The sequence below is a fragment of the Mustela nivalis genome (assembly GCF_964662115.1).
Source record: "Mustela nivalis genome assembly, chromosome: 5".
Classification (NCBI taxonomy): domain Eukaryota; kingdom Metazoa; phylum Chordata; class Mammalia; order Carnivora; family Mustelidae; genus Mustela; species Mustela nivalis.
This window is the reverse complement of record NC_139024.1, coordinates 52,167,126-52,182,340: the sequence shown is the minus strand read 5'-3', so window position 1 is coordinate 52,182,340 and position 15,215 is coordinate 52,167,126. Positions and strand designations below refer to the sequence as shown.

At 33.7% G+C, this 15,215-nt stretch overlaps 1 protein-coding gene across 9 annotated transcripts in view; it reads left to right on the top strand.

Annotated features, from left to right (window-relative positions):
* Positions 1-12,486, top strand: part of SENP6 (SUMO specific peptidase 6) — a 117,743-nt gene extending 105,257 nt beyond the window's left edge. For all 9 annotated transcript variants that reach the window (XM_082730283.1, XM_082730280.1, XM_082730277.1 and 6 more), the window contains 5 exons: positions 5,134-5,237; positions 7,141-7,229; positions 8,585-8,653; positions 8,752-8,902; positions 11,643-12,486. In XM_082730283.1, coding sequence (XP_082586409.1) covers positions 5,134-5,237; positions 7,141-7,229; positions 8,585-8,653; positions 8,752-8,902; positions 11,643-11,852 — 623 coding nt within the window. In that variant the 3' untranslated portion in view covers positions 11,853-12,486. The remainder of the gene's footprint in view (positions 1-5,133; positions 5,238-7,140; positions 7,230-8,584; positions 8,654-8,751; positions 8,903-11,642) is intronic.
* The last annotated feature ends 2,729 nt before the right edge of the window (positions 12,487-15,215 follow it).

The following is a 15,215-nucleotide window of genomic DNA, read 5'->3' as shown; positions in this document are numbered from 1 at the left end:
AGTTCTTTATTCTTCACTCTCTTTCATGTTTCAGTGTGAAGAAGGGTGCTAGTCCAACCTCTACTTTTTTATTTCCATTCAGTTCTAATGAATTGAATTTTTTTCCCTTGAATCAGTTCCATATTTCTAGCACTTGTTAGAGAAATCTAGTTTCTCTTCCAGTACTTAAATTTCATATCAAATCAATTTTGTAATTTTCTCTCCATCCCAAAAGTAAAATAATCTACTTCATAAAATCCATAATATGCTATGACATGTGCCTTGCTTCTTAAGCTGTGAATAAATCTAATACATTTGCTGTGGAGGAAAAAGTCAGAATAAGACATAAAAGATATTATGTGAATTCAGAAAGGACTTTCAAAGATTAAGAATGCTGGAGCTCCTTGGTGGCTTGGTTGGTTAAGCGTTCAACTCTTGGTTTCGCCTCAGTTTGTATTGGGATTGAGCCCCATGTCACAGTCTGTACTCAGTGCGGAGTCCGCTTCAGATTCTTTCTCCTTTTGTCCATCCCTGATCATGCATTCTCTCTCTAAAATGAATAAATAAAATCTTAAAAAAAAAAAGGGATTCGGAAGATAGTCTTGATACTTTTACTACCTTATTTTAGTACCTCAGAATGCTATTGTTGAGTTTTATAAAAAATAGTTTTTATTTGTTCGACATACTAGCTGCATAAATCTGATTTTAGCCCCAGATTGATGATCTTTGTGCCCTTTGGAAGGTATAAGATAAATGGCAGAAAGGGGAAATACAGCAGTTACAGCAAAAAAGTACATGTAATGTAAATATTTGCTAATTCACGTTTGTCTATTTCATTATGCAGGAAATGGAATGAAGATAGACAAAGTGGGTAATCACTAAGTGCAGCCTGTATTATTTTTCAGCTTTAGTATTTTAATACTTGAGTCGAAGAAAAAGTAAGACAAAGTTAGATACTATTAAGTATTGGTGAAGATGTGGAGAAATTAGAAACCTCATGTATGAGGTGACTGGGTGGCTCAGTCGCTTAAGTATCTGCCTTCGTTCGGCTCAGGTCATAATCCTGAAGTACTGGGGTCAGACTCCTTGCTCAGCAGGGAGCCTGCTTCTCCCTCTGCTTGCCACTGCCCATGCTTGTGTTCTCTCTCTCTCTCTATCTGACAAATAAATAAATAAAATATATATTTTTTAAAACCCATATATTATTAGTAGGAATGTAAAATGGTGCAGCTACTGTCTTTGGAAGAGTTTGATTGTTCCTTACAAAATTAAATGTAGAGTTATAATATGACCCAACAGTTTCATTCCTACATATATATCCAAGAGAAATAAAAACACACTAAACTTAAACTTAAACATGAATGTTCATTGTAGCTATAGTAACCAAAACGTAGAAGCAACCCAGATGTTCATCATCTGACAAATGGATAATCAATTAGTGCTATATCTATTCAGTGGAATATTATTAGATCATAAAAAGAAATACTGATATATGCTACAACATTGATGGTCTTAAAAATGTTGTGAAAGTAGTCACCAAAAAACCACATACTATATGATTCCATTTGTATGAAGTCTCCTGAACAGGAAAATCTATAAGTAGATTAGGGCTAGTGTGATGTGGCAAATGGGAGTGGGGGAGTGTAAAGGGGGATGATAGCTAAATAGCTGAAAGATACACGGTTTCTTACTGAGGTTTAAAATTTTTCTCTGATGAGGGGTGCCTGGGTGGAATAGTTGGGTAAGTGTTTGACTCTTGGTTTCAGCTCAGATGGTGATCTTAGGTAGTGAGATTGAGCCTGGCGTTAGGCTCCATGCTCTGTGCAGAGTCTACTTAAGACTATCTCTCCTACCATCTTTGCCCCTCCCCCTGTTAGCATGTATGTGCTTTCGCAAATAAATAAATATTTAAAAATAATAATTAAGGGACACCTGGGTGGCTCAGTGGGTTAAGCCTCTGCCTACAGCTCAGGTCATGATCCCAGGGTCCTTGGATCAAGCCCCACAACAGGCTCTCTGCTCAGCAGGGAGCCTGCTTCTCCCTCTCTGCCTGCCTCTTTGCCTACTTCTGCCTACTTGTGATTTCTCTCTCTGTCAAATAAATAAATAAGAAATCTTTTTAAAAAAATAAATAAAATTTACTTTGATAGTTGCACATACATGTAAATATATAAAAACATCTGAATTATACACTTTAAATGGGTGAATTGTATGACATGGCGGTTATATTTCCACAGAACTGTTTTCTTTAAAGTTCCTCTTTCATCAGTAATCTCGCACTATAATGTGAATTCAAATTAAAAATGAATGAAGTTCCTGACCTAAAGCAATGGGACAAGCCGAGCGCTTCATATACACAAACTGCAAAAACTTCTAATGGCCCTCTCCCTCAAATTAATGTTCTAGTTAAATAGTATCCAGTTTAATTTAAGTAAATATCCTTAATATCCTGGTGGAGATCAAAGTAAAGAATCCTCTGATTTATGAAGTTTGCCTTTTTAAGAACCTTAAATCCTTGAGGATTTTTTTTTTAAATCCTTTTTTTTTCAACTGTAGTTTGTATATTTGTTTTTATTTTTAGTTTGCAACCATATCAACTATGTCTTCCTTAAGGGAAATTAATTTATCTTTATGGGGTGTGATACATTGATATTTTCTGTTCTTTTTGATGCTTGTTATAATCCAATGATAGTGTCTTACAGTTTGAAAAATAGTGCTCTAGAGTGAATCTGCATTTCTGTGCTTTCATCAGATGTTTCCAAGGTATCACTCACATTAAATAAGAGTGCTTTCTAGAGGTGCTTTTATTACCTCAGTGAGGTTGGTTAGGTAGTCTCTGTCCTATATGAAATGATGATATATTAGAAATTAATACGATTATTATAATTTAATAATTATATTAATAATTACTATAAATTAATATAAGAAGAACTTGTAAAAATTTCTGTGATTGTGATTAATATCTCAATAATTGATTTCTGTTTTGCCTGGGAATATAATTGACAAGATTTAAAAGAAACATTTTATTTTGTTCTGTTTTGTTTTATTTATTTGTTTGTTTTGTTTGTTTGTTTTTAAGTAATCTCTACACTCAATGCAGGGCCCAAACTTAAAACCCCAAGCTTAAGAGTTGCACACTCCACCGACGGAGCCAGCCAGGTGCCCTTAAACAAAGCATTTTAGATAGTTTTAATATAGTTTTAACTGTCGAACGCATAGAGTTACAAGTGTTGAGTCCTGATATCAGATAATAATATGCTGTTGTAATAAGTAGGAATTGTATCTCATCATAAGGATTAGGTTAAGGCCAACTGTAGGAAAATAATGTGTGTTATCGGTACTTTCATTTGCTAGTTTTTCAGTTGAGCACCATATGAAATAGTTGTCTTACTATGGTACATGAAAAAGGTGTATGTTTTAAACTCTAGAATCACACGTGGTATCTTCAGAGGATCTGACTCTATGAGAAGCTCTCAGAAACTGAGACTGATAAAAGAACAGTTGAGTTATCACCTCTCAGTGTACACCAGGACATTTACTTACTGAATAAAAGAATTATTGTTTTTCTGCCTTTTTTGAAATGCATATATATTTAATTTGAGTAAGGTTTATATTTATATTACATAGCCTCTGTAGATATGAATAATTGGCTGCTAGAATAACTTGATTATAATTGATTGCGAATTTCCTAAGGATTTGGACTGATTTTGTTCAAATATAGATATTGTAGCTTCAAACAAACATAAAAATACAGATTTTTGAAAAAAAAATTGTAAAGGCTATTTTTCATGTAACAAAATGATTTACCATAGTGCTTTATTATTTATTTTAAATAGTATGTTTTAAATCACAACTTTTAGAGAGAGAGACAGACATCTTTTCCGAGGCACGTTTTTTTTGCTGTCTTCTCACCCCATCTTCCTTTTTAATAACTTCTAGTTCCCTTTTAATAACTTATATAAAAATAAACTGTATCCTGTCTAATACACCTTAAAGTCATACTCTTTAAAGTGGAAAAGGTATACTCTTTAATAAACAGATTACTAAATTTGGTAGTAGAGTCCTCGGTTTTCATTATTTTCATGTAAACCTTATATTTTTTTCCGAAACGTGTGATTAGCATCTTTCAGCAAAATATTTTGAAGGATTTAGATTCTTGAAACTGACTTTTTTAAGTATCAATTTCAAATTTATGAATCATTTCATGCTAAAATTTTCTTGGGTTATTTTATTTTATTGAAAAGTCAGTGAATATAACAAAACATGAAGGAAAAGTATATGGGATGCCTTGGTGGCTCAGTCAGTTAAGCATCTGACAATTTCAGCTCAGGTCACGGTCTCAGGGTCATGAAATCAAGCCCTGTGTTGGGCTCTGTGCAGGGCATGGAGACTGTTTAAGATTCTCTCTCTCCTTCTACCCTTCCATTCCTTTCTTGTGCTCTCTCTCTCTCAAAATAATAATAAAAAAATAAATTTAAGAAAAAGAAGGAAAAATAAACAAGGGTTCGAGAACTCATCCGTAGCTACTATCCTAACATCTTGAGTAGTTTCATTTTTGTATTTTTCTTTTTATTATTTGTCCCCAAATAAGCTGTTTAACTTAATTTTAATCATGTTTATGTTTTAATCTGTATTATACAATTTTTCACAATTTTATAATTTTTATTTTTAAAATGTATAATATTTTATGTTCTATAATTAACTAAGTATTCCTGTTATTGGACATTAGGTTATTTTTAGACAATTGTAGCTTCTGTTACTAAGGATAACTAGCATACCTAGCACAAAAATGTTGTAATACACATACATGTATATATCTATATATATTTAAACATACATATATTTATAATTGATACCTAGTTTTAAATTTTAATGAATTTTAGGGTCTGAGTAGTAGAAACAACTTCATAATTTATACTGAATCCAGGTTTTTATTAGAAGTAAATTATATTTGTGGAATTACATGTTAATGCAGATTTTTATCCATAGCTACTATATAATTAATGACTAGCATTAATTTTAACATCATATACTATAAGGTATGTGCATGTCCTTTTTTAAACTATATAATGTTTCTTTCATCACTAGAAGTCCAATGCACTATCCATTGCGCCACAGAGCCACCTAATTATATAATGTTTCTTATTGATATAGATGGCTTAAGCAAAATTAGACTAAACTATAGTGATGAATCAACTGAATGCAGCAAAATGCTTGAAGATGAGCTCATTGACTTCTCAGAAGATCAGGATAACCAGGTAAAACCTAAGGTTTGCAAAAAGCTCCAATATTTTATCTAAGTTTTTCTTGGAGTCCTGTAAGCAGTTCCTTCTACCAGTAACTCATGCCTTCTGAATTTGGGTCTCCTCTCAAAGCACAAACCTAAGTTTTTAATTCAGAAGTTGCCAGGGGGGCGCCTGGATAGCTCAGTGGCTTAAGCCTCTGCCTTCATCTTGGGATCAAGTCCCACATCGGACTCTGCTCAGCAGGAAACCTGCTTCCTCCTCTCTGTCTCTCTGCCTGCCTCTCTGCCTACTTGTGATCTCTCTCTGTCAAATAAATAAATAAAATCTTTAAAAAAGAAAGAAGAAGTTGCCAGGGTAAATGTATACTGTTTTTTTTTGTTTTATTTTTCTTCTAGGGTTTTTATTTTCATTATTGCCATCATGGACTAAACTAACATTACCTACCTCAGAACAGTTTTAATACAAAACTGATTCTCCCACCTAAACCCCGCCACTAGCCCCACTAACTCTGCCATCCCTTTCTCTTCCTCTTTTAAAGCATTTATGGGTCATACTTAACCTTTGGTCTAACTTATTCAGGAGGCAAATGTGCATACTTGATTATGTAGTATTTGAGCACAGCAAAATTACTATTTTTTCCACATTTCCAGTAATTCTTTTCTTCTAGCTTAATGTATATGTATCATGGCGGGAACATACAATATTTAGTTAAAACTAACATTGGTAGTGGTGCCTGGGTGGTTCAGTGTGTTAAAGCCTCTGCCTTTGGCTCAGGTCATGATCCCAGGGTGCTGGCATTGAGCCCCACATCTGACACTCTGCTCAGCAGAGAGCCTGCTTCCTCTTGACTCTCTGCCTGCCTCTCTGCCTATTTGTGATCTCTGTCAAATAAATAAATAAAATCTTAAAAAAATATAACATTGATAAATTTTCATATTTTCTTAGAGTTCTAATAAATTTTACTTACACCAAGAATAAAATATATTTTTGAAAATATTTTATGACTCAGTTAAAGAAGGCTATGTTGATAGAAAAGTTGTAAGAATCTTACGGCATTCCATTTCTTTAATCTCTGAACTTTTCTTTAGTTGTTTGAATAAACTTTGAGTTTATCTAATAGTGAAGATAGCTTTGTACTGCACCATTTTTCCTTTTTGCACAATCCTCCTGTGAACAAAAGCCATTCTTTGTGGTGTCTAAGAAATACAGTTTTTCTCTGCAACTTACACAGGCATATATATATGGATTATACTCAAGGTTTGTAATGAGTGCTATACTGTGTTCCTTTGGGGTAATAGTTATATGAACTAGCTAATATATGTGTTATTATTTCTGTTTATTATTTCATTTATAAGGTTGCTAGAAGCTTTCTGAAGAACAGGAAAAGCTTTGTTTTACATTGAAGATAATCTACAAAATAAGGCACACTGTCATTAAGTTGTCTTCTCTTAAGTGAAGTACATGTATGGTTCTGTCACAAAGGTGTTTCCCAAAACTCTTTAAATATTTCTGATTTAAAAAATTATTTATGTAAAAGACTAAGTCATTCATATTCCTATTGAGAAACAGTTATCTTACCCAACAAACTAAATTTTTGTAGAAATATCTAAAATCAGAACAGTAGTATTTGAAAAAGAATCAGTCCTACTCTATTCATCTTTAAAATTTTCTTTTACATTGAAAATTAGATATAACAATGTCATAACCTTCTGATCCATGGTTTCTTTTTATAAAAATGTCAGTTCTGTGGCATTGGGTAATTAGAATCAGGTGACCACAATTTCTCATGTCTGAGGACTATTATATAGAAAAAATTTATATATTTGCTACGAAGATTTTTATTATCAGTAGTGCTGTTTTGTGAGGTTATTAATTATTTAGATTGTGTTCACTACTAACAGGCTGTCTTTTATAGGATGATAGCAGTGATGATGGATTCCTTGCTGATGACAACTGCAATTCAGAAATAGGACAGTGGCATTTAAAGCCTACTATCTGTAAACAGTAAGCATTAACTTTATATCTCGCATACTGCATGATAAATTTTATTTACATACCCTGATAGAATAAAACGTAACTGGACAGTTTTTATTTCAGCAAGTCCTTAAAAATCATAAAACCTGTCTAAGATGAGTGAGGAGAGTTGGGTTATGCCCAGTGTCCAGGGCTCAAGTTGGGGAGAATCTTGCAAAAAACACTGGATTCTAAACTAATTTTTTTTTTCCCGTAAGTGATCTCTACACTCAGTTTGGTACTTGAACTCACAGCCTTGAGATCAGGAGTTGTATGCTCCACCAGCTGAGCCAGCCAGGTGCCCCTAAACTAATTCTTCTATATGATGATCACCTGTTTTGTTATCTATAATAGGTTTTAGTTAGAAGTGGGATTATTTCAGAGCACCAGACTGGCTCAGTCTTGATGTTTGGGTTGTGGATTTGAGCCCTACGTTGGGTACAGAAATTACTTTAAAAAAAAAAAAAAAGGCTTAAAAAAGTGGAATTATTTCTATTTTTCATGGTCCCACTTTTGCTAATTTGGAATTGGGGGATTTTCAAATTTTCAGAATTATTTTGACTTTTTACTAAATTTTGTATTCTTTTAAGGAACCAAAAATGGAACTTTAGTCAAATATGTTTATAATAAGAAGTGGTTCAATTAATATTATGCAATTTGTTTTATTTTGTTTTTTAAATATTTTATTTATTTGTCAGAGAGAGAAAACACAAGCAGGGGGAGCAGCAGAGAGAGGGAGAAAGCAGGCTCCCCACTGATTAAGGAGCCCAGTGTGGGACTCGATCCGAGGACCCTGGGATCATGACTTGAGCCGAAGGCAGATGCTTAACCGACCAAGCTACCCAGGCATCCCTGTAATCTGGTATTTAATATAATTATGGGTAATTAGGTATTGTGTTAGGGTATATGTGTCTGTAAGATTTATTTTTCCCCCAAGTTTTACTGAAGCAAGAGAATTTTGAATATTTTAAATTCTGTTGATAGTGCTCACCTCTTTATGCCTTTTAAACATTATAAAGTATTGGGGGCACCCGTTGGTTAAGTGGTTAAGCATCTGCCTTCGGCTCGGGTCATGATCCTAGGGTCTTGGGGTCAAGCCCCTCGTTGGACTCCCTGCTCAGTGGGGAGTCTGCTTCTCCCTTTCCCTCTGACCCTCCCCCCTGCTTGTGTTCTGCTCTCACTTGCACATGTGTGCTCTCTCTCAAATAAATAAATAATCTTGAAAGGATAAAATATTATCTTAATATTAATAATATTAATATAATCTAATATATAATTTATAAATTAATAATAATATTATCTTAATGTTAATATAAATATTAACATTTGGTCATTTCACCCTGCAGACCTTGTATCCTACTGATGGACTCACTCAGAGGCCCTTCTCGGTCAAATGTTGTAAAAATTCTAAGAGAGTAAGTTCAAAATCATAATTTGTATTTTGTATTCTGGTGGGAATGAGGGACTTGTATATTAATATATGTATATTCTTACCATATGTGCATTTTTGCAGGTATTTAGAGGTGGAATGGGAAGTTAAAAAAGGAAGCAAAAGAAGTTTTTCCAAAGATGTTATGAAAGGCTCTAATCCAAAAGTACCCCAGCAAAATAACTTCAGTGATTGTGGTGTTTATGTGTTACAGTATGTAGAGAGCTTTTTTGAGGTGGGTTTCAGTATATTTGATCTGATATAATAAATAATAAAACAGTGTATAGGACGCCTGGGTGGCTTAGTGGGTTAAAGCCTCTGCCTTCGGCTCAGGTCATGATCCCAGGGTCCTGGGATCGAGTCCTGCATCGGGCTCTCTGCTCAGCAGGGAGCCAGCCCCCCCCCCCCCCCGCCTTCAGGCCTTCTCGTGATCTCCGCCTGTCAAATAAATAAAATCTTAAAAAAAAAAAAGAATTTAAAAGAAAAAAATAAAATAGTATATAGTGACTCCTTAGCACAGGTTTGAACTGCATGGGTCTACGTCTATGTAGATTTTTTTTTTTTTAATAAATACAGTACAGTGTTATAAGTGCATTTTCTCTTCCATGTGATTTTCATAATAACTTATTTTCTCTAGCTTGCCTTATATAAGAATACAATAATATAATACATAAAACAAAAAAATATGTGTTAATTGACTGCTTATGTTACTGGTAAGGATTCTGGTCAATATTAGACCATTAGTAGTTAAGTTTTTCAGGCATCAAAAGTTCTATGTGGATTTTGGACTTCACAGGGTCAATGCTCCAAGTCCCCACATTGTTTATGGGTTAACTGTATTTGACCTTATGTTAATGTAAAAAACACAATGAGGAAATATTTTAAAGAGTTTGAAAAACATTTCAAAAACTTTTCTAGGAAGCAGAAAATCCCAAATTGGAGAATTTTTAAAGCATAAAAAGACTATTTATAGGGGCATCTGGGTGGCTCATTGGATTAAAGACTCTGTCTTAGGCTTAGGTCATGGTCTCAGGGGCCTGAGGTTGAGTCCCACATTGGCCTCTCTGCTTGGCAGGGAGCCTGCTTCCTCCTCTTTCTACCTGCCTCTCTGCGTACTTGTGATCTCCATCTGTCAAATAAAATCTTTAAAAAAAAAAAAAAAGACTATTTATACTTTATCAAATCCAGGGTTTGTTGACATCATTCTCATCACTCTGATCAACTCTCCCTCTTCCTAGCTCTTCCCATCTTAAGAAATGTCTCCCATGATTTGGACTTTTACCCTCTTTTCTTATTTATATTCACTGTCTTCATTTCCACAAGTCCTATTTGTTTCTCAAATCCTTGTAATCTGGTTTTACTCTCATCTTTGTATTGAAATTGTTGCCAATTTCCCAGCACCATTTGGCACTATTGACCATTCATTCTTCATAATGCTTTCTTCCTTTGACTTTAGGGGTATAATGCCATACCGCTCTTGGATATTTTTAATAATAATCTTGACTCCTGGGATGCCTGGGTGGCTCAGCTAGTTAAACGTCTGCTTTTGGCTTAGGACATGATCCCGGAGTCCTGAGATCAAATCCCTGAGATTCAGCCCTGGCTGAACAGGGAGCTTGCTTCTCCCTCTGCCCCTCCCTGCTGCTCATGCTCACGCTCTCATGCGCGTGCTCTCGCTCTCTCTCTCTCAAATAATAAAATATTTAAATAAAAAAGATAACTCCGCTGTCTCTTTAAAAAAATTACCTTGACTTCTTCCTCTTCATCCATCATCAGTATAGTGCTCAGTCCTGTGAATTCTATCACTTAATGTTATATATATTCATTTCTTTATTCCTGCTCCCACTTTCTAAGCCCAATACACTGGCATCACCATTCTGAATTGCTACACCAGTCTTTAAGCTTGCTGCCTTTTATTTTACACAGTTTTCCAGAAACTGAAATCTAATCATTTTACTCCTGTTGCTTTTAGGCTAAAGATGAAAATCCTTCACATGGCCCGTGTGACCCAACTTCTGTCCAAGCTTCTGGCTTCATTCATTTCCTACCTTTCGTATGCTAGCATTCTGTATATCAGCCACCTGAATGTCATTCATGTTCTTATACTGTATCATGTTTTTTCTTGCCTCTTGTCCCTACCCAGGATATTCTTCCCCGTTGCTTCTGTCATTCCTTATTGGACGAACTTCTACTCATTCTTCAGGTCTTAGCTTAAATATCACTTATTGGAGCACCTGGGTGGCTCAGTTGGTTAAAGCATCTGCCTTCAGCTTGGGTCCTGATCCCAAGGTCCTGGGATCAAGCCCCATGTCGGGCTTTCTGCTCAGAGAGCCTGTGCTTCTCCCTCTCTCTCTGCTGCTCCCCCTGCTTGTGCTCTCTCTCTCTCTCTTTCTCTCTCTCTGGCTCTCTCAAGTAAATAAAATCTTTTAAATAAATAAATATATATATATGTCACTTCTTGGAATTGTGTTAAGCCCCTAGGCATGGATTCTTATAGACTTCCTGCTTTTACTCTTACAATACTTGTCATGTCCACTGTTTTAATTGTTATCTTTCTATCTAGACTAGGGTCAGCAAACCATTCATAAAAGGGCCAAGTAGTAAATATTTTAGGCTCTGTGACCATACAATTTCTGTGTCTACTCTCTATTCAGCTGTTGTGGCATGAGAGCATCCATAGATAATGTAAATGAGTTATTGTGGCATGTTCCAATAAGGCTTTATTTACAAAAATAGACAGTAGGCAGAATGAGGCCCACTAGCTGTAGTTTGCTGACCTTTGGTCTATACTATAAGATCTTTAGGCAAAAACTGTCTCATTATTTCCAGTGCCTAGCACAGTATCTGGCATGGGATAGATAATAAATAAGTGCATGCTTATTAAATGAGTTACTGATTTTTTTGAATGCTCTTGTGATTGAGACTAAAATATTTATTATAAATTTCTAATGTGCACTTAATATTTTTATTTCCAGAATCCAATTCTCAATTTTGAACTACCTATGAATTTGGCAAACTGGTTTCCTCCCCCAAGAATGAGAACAAAAAGAGAAGAAATCCGAAACATAATTCTGAAGCTTCAGGAAGATCAGAGCAAAGAAAAAAAGAAGCAAAAGGACACTAACTCAACAGAAACATCTTTAGGTGAAGGAACAGAACAATATGTCAATAACATCTCAGATTGACCCATTTCTGATGCTTGTCAGTATTGCCTTCAGAAACTGAGTAACTTTCAACTTTGGGGATACACAGTAAAGAACTGAAGTGTTCACTACTCAGAGTGATCTGGAAATGTTAATGCTTGTATAAATGTCATATAATTAATTTCCAATGGAGTATGTATTAAGTAAAAGTTTGTAAATATGTTAATGAGGCCAATTTTTCCAGCATTTATAATTATTTTTTTCACTTGTTAGGAAGCTTTTGTTATGTATTTTCTGTTAATAGTACTTAAAACTGCAACTTCTAAACACAAAATAAATAAAAAGAAAATATTTATAGGAGGAAATGATTAATTTGATATTCTTTAGTGAACTTGTATTAAATTCTTTAGTGGGTGTGACATATTTCATGGGAATATTCAAGTATCTATGATAATCTCTTGACCTGCATTTGTTCTAAAATAACTTGAAACATGAAACTATGATTAAATATAAAGCATTTTGAAAAAGAAAGATCATCTTCATATGCTTGTATAGTGGAAAAAAATAACAGTTTTTTATTCATACACTCCCTTGTGTTCAGAGAACCCCCAAAATGTAATATTTATAATTTTACACAAATATTTAAGAAGCAGTATTAAAAATATTCAAAGAAAAATAATCTTGACTTATACTACTAAATAATAATTATAATTTATCATACCTTATTGTCAAGTACATTTCTGAAGACATCAAAGACTCAGGTTAAACTATTTTGGTAAGTGCAGCTTAAATTTCAAATATCCCATGTTACCTTTCTATATTATAGCTTAAAGTATGCTATAATCTGTGTGATATAGTTAATTAATAAACATTTTTAAGCTGTGTGAACACAGGAATTTAAATAGGAATTTACTATTTTTTGTAATGGCTTTTGCTATTTTTTTCATTGCTCATTTTGTTCTCATTATTTTGATAAAGTATCAGATTTCTGTGCTTGAGTTTTTTAGTGTAAATTATTTTTACATGTAATAGTACTGTCTTTAAGTCAGTTGCATAATGCAAAAAAATAATCTACCTTGAATTCCCCTTTAAAAACACTAAAATGTGATGGTTTTGATGATGGATTTACAACTCATGTAGGGATTGTACATATATCTGCTGAAACTATTATTTTCAAATGAAATATTATACATTTCTTTTGAAATAACTTTGAGACTTGAAATATATATTTTAAAAGTCCTTTTTTTGTTAAATAATTTTTAAAATGCACATATAACAAAAGTAGTTGAGAATAAAGTAAAGGCCATTTTTATCAGCAATTTTTTTTTTTTTTTTAATCTGGCCAAATCTAGCAATGTAAGCAATGTTTTAGGCTATTTTCTTGGATTTAATAAGGTCCATGAGTGTGTTTGGGGTATATGAGGGTGTTGTTAACAATAACCAAAAAACAAAAAATAGAGGAATCTATTGAGACATGTTCATTAAAGGAGATATTAAAATATAAGCTCAAAGAAAATCACCATTAGTGGTATCAATTACAGATTTGTTACTTTGAATATTTAAGATTTTAAATTTCAGATTATATTTTTTCTTTTTCAGGAATACACTAGAGCTGTTAGCTTAGATATGAAAAACTAAAAGAGTTTAGGTGGCTCAGTTGTTTGAACGTCTGATTCTTGATCTCAGCTCAGGTCTTAATGTGAATTTGAGCCCTGCATTGGTCTCCACACTGGGTATGGAGCCTACTTTTAAAAAAAAAAGTTTAACTTTATTACTTACTATATATAGACAAAAAAATGAAAAGTATTTTTAAAATCTGATAGCAGTAAGCAAAATTGGCATATTTAATTTTTAATGTATTTTATCAGAATTTAAAGATGCCGAAAAAGCTATTCCAAAGTATTTGTTTTATTTTAATTTCTAGTGGTTGGATTCGCACTCTTATTTTTGATATGATAAAAAGATAACTCATTTCTTGAGCCAACTCAAGTCAATCACATTTTGACATGAAAAATACAGACTGATGTCTGTCAACTTTCTACAGGTAAAGTATCTAGCTATTTAATTGTATTTCCCCCACCTCATGCGAAAATCTATTTTTAAATAGTTATGCTAATAACTTTGGAATATGTAGAATCTTTGGAGACTGTCAGGTTGCGCTTCAAATCTAGACTTAATTAAGAATCTTTGGTGTATATTCACATTCTCTTCATAATTGTATAGTTTGGTACTTCTATATATAGTTTAAAGTGGATATCAACCTTTAAAAATGTGTTATTAATACTTAGAAGTTGTCAAATTTTACAGTTTAGAGGTTTGTTGCTAGACACTGAAACTGCACTATGAGTATCTGGTGTCTTAACTAATTAGATAGGTCGTTGTATTTGTTTTCTTGTTGGATAGAATAACGGCTAATCATTTTTAGAAGGGTTTTAGATTACTTGCCATAAAATTTGTATGTGTCTTAGCTCTTGGTAGCTTAGGAGCAAAGGTAGCATTTAACAGGTCCTTTCCTTTTGATGATGCCAAGACAGCTGAAAACTTAATGGTATTATTTCAAGTTCACATAAACTTTAAGTCAGTTAATCATAGTAACCTGTAATTGAAGTGTTAGTAGGAAGTTTTATTTGAAAGGATAAAATAATTGAACTATTTCTTAAGTTTCCAAAATAAATTCAATATTTTTTTCTTAAAACCATGATCTCTGAAGGCTGTAAGATATATAAAAAGAGTAAGTTTCAGTTTCTTAGAAATCAAAAATTGAACTTAAAGTCTCAGACAATTTACTGAATAAGAATAATAAAGAATATATTTTAATATATACGATTAAAGGTTGTGGAGTAATGCTGCTGGAATAGAGGGGCACCTGACTGTCTCAGTTGGTAGGCCATATGAGTCTTGCTCGCTCTCGCTCTCTCTGACAAATAAATAAAATCTTTAAAAAAAAAAAAAAAAGAAAGAAAGAAAGAAATTGTATAAAAATGTGAAAGGCATTGCCTGGCTGGCAGTTGGAAGAGCATGTGACTCTTTTTGTTTTTTTTTTAAATTTTATATATTTATTTGTCAGAGAGAGAGCGAGTGAGAGCAAGCACAGGCAGACAGAGTGGCAGGCAGAGTCAGAGGGAGAAGCAGGCTCCCTGCGGAGCAAGGAACCAGATGTGGGACTCGATCCCATGACGCTGGGATGATGACCTGAGCTGAAGGCAGCTGCTTAACCAACTGAGCCACCCAGGTGTCCCAGCATGTGACTCTTAATTTCAGGGTCATGAGTTTGAGCCCCACATTGGGTGGAGAGATTACTTAAGTAAATAAACTTAAAAAAATATGAAAGTGAATTGAAAGATTATCTGGAGGTTTTTCCTTCTATTTATATCTGAATCATTTAACTGCTAGTTTACACCTCCC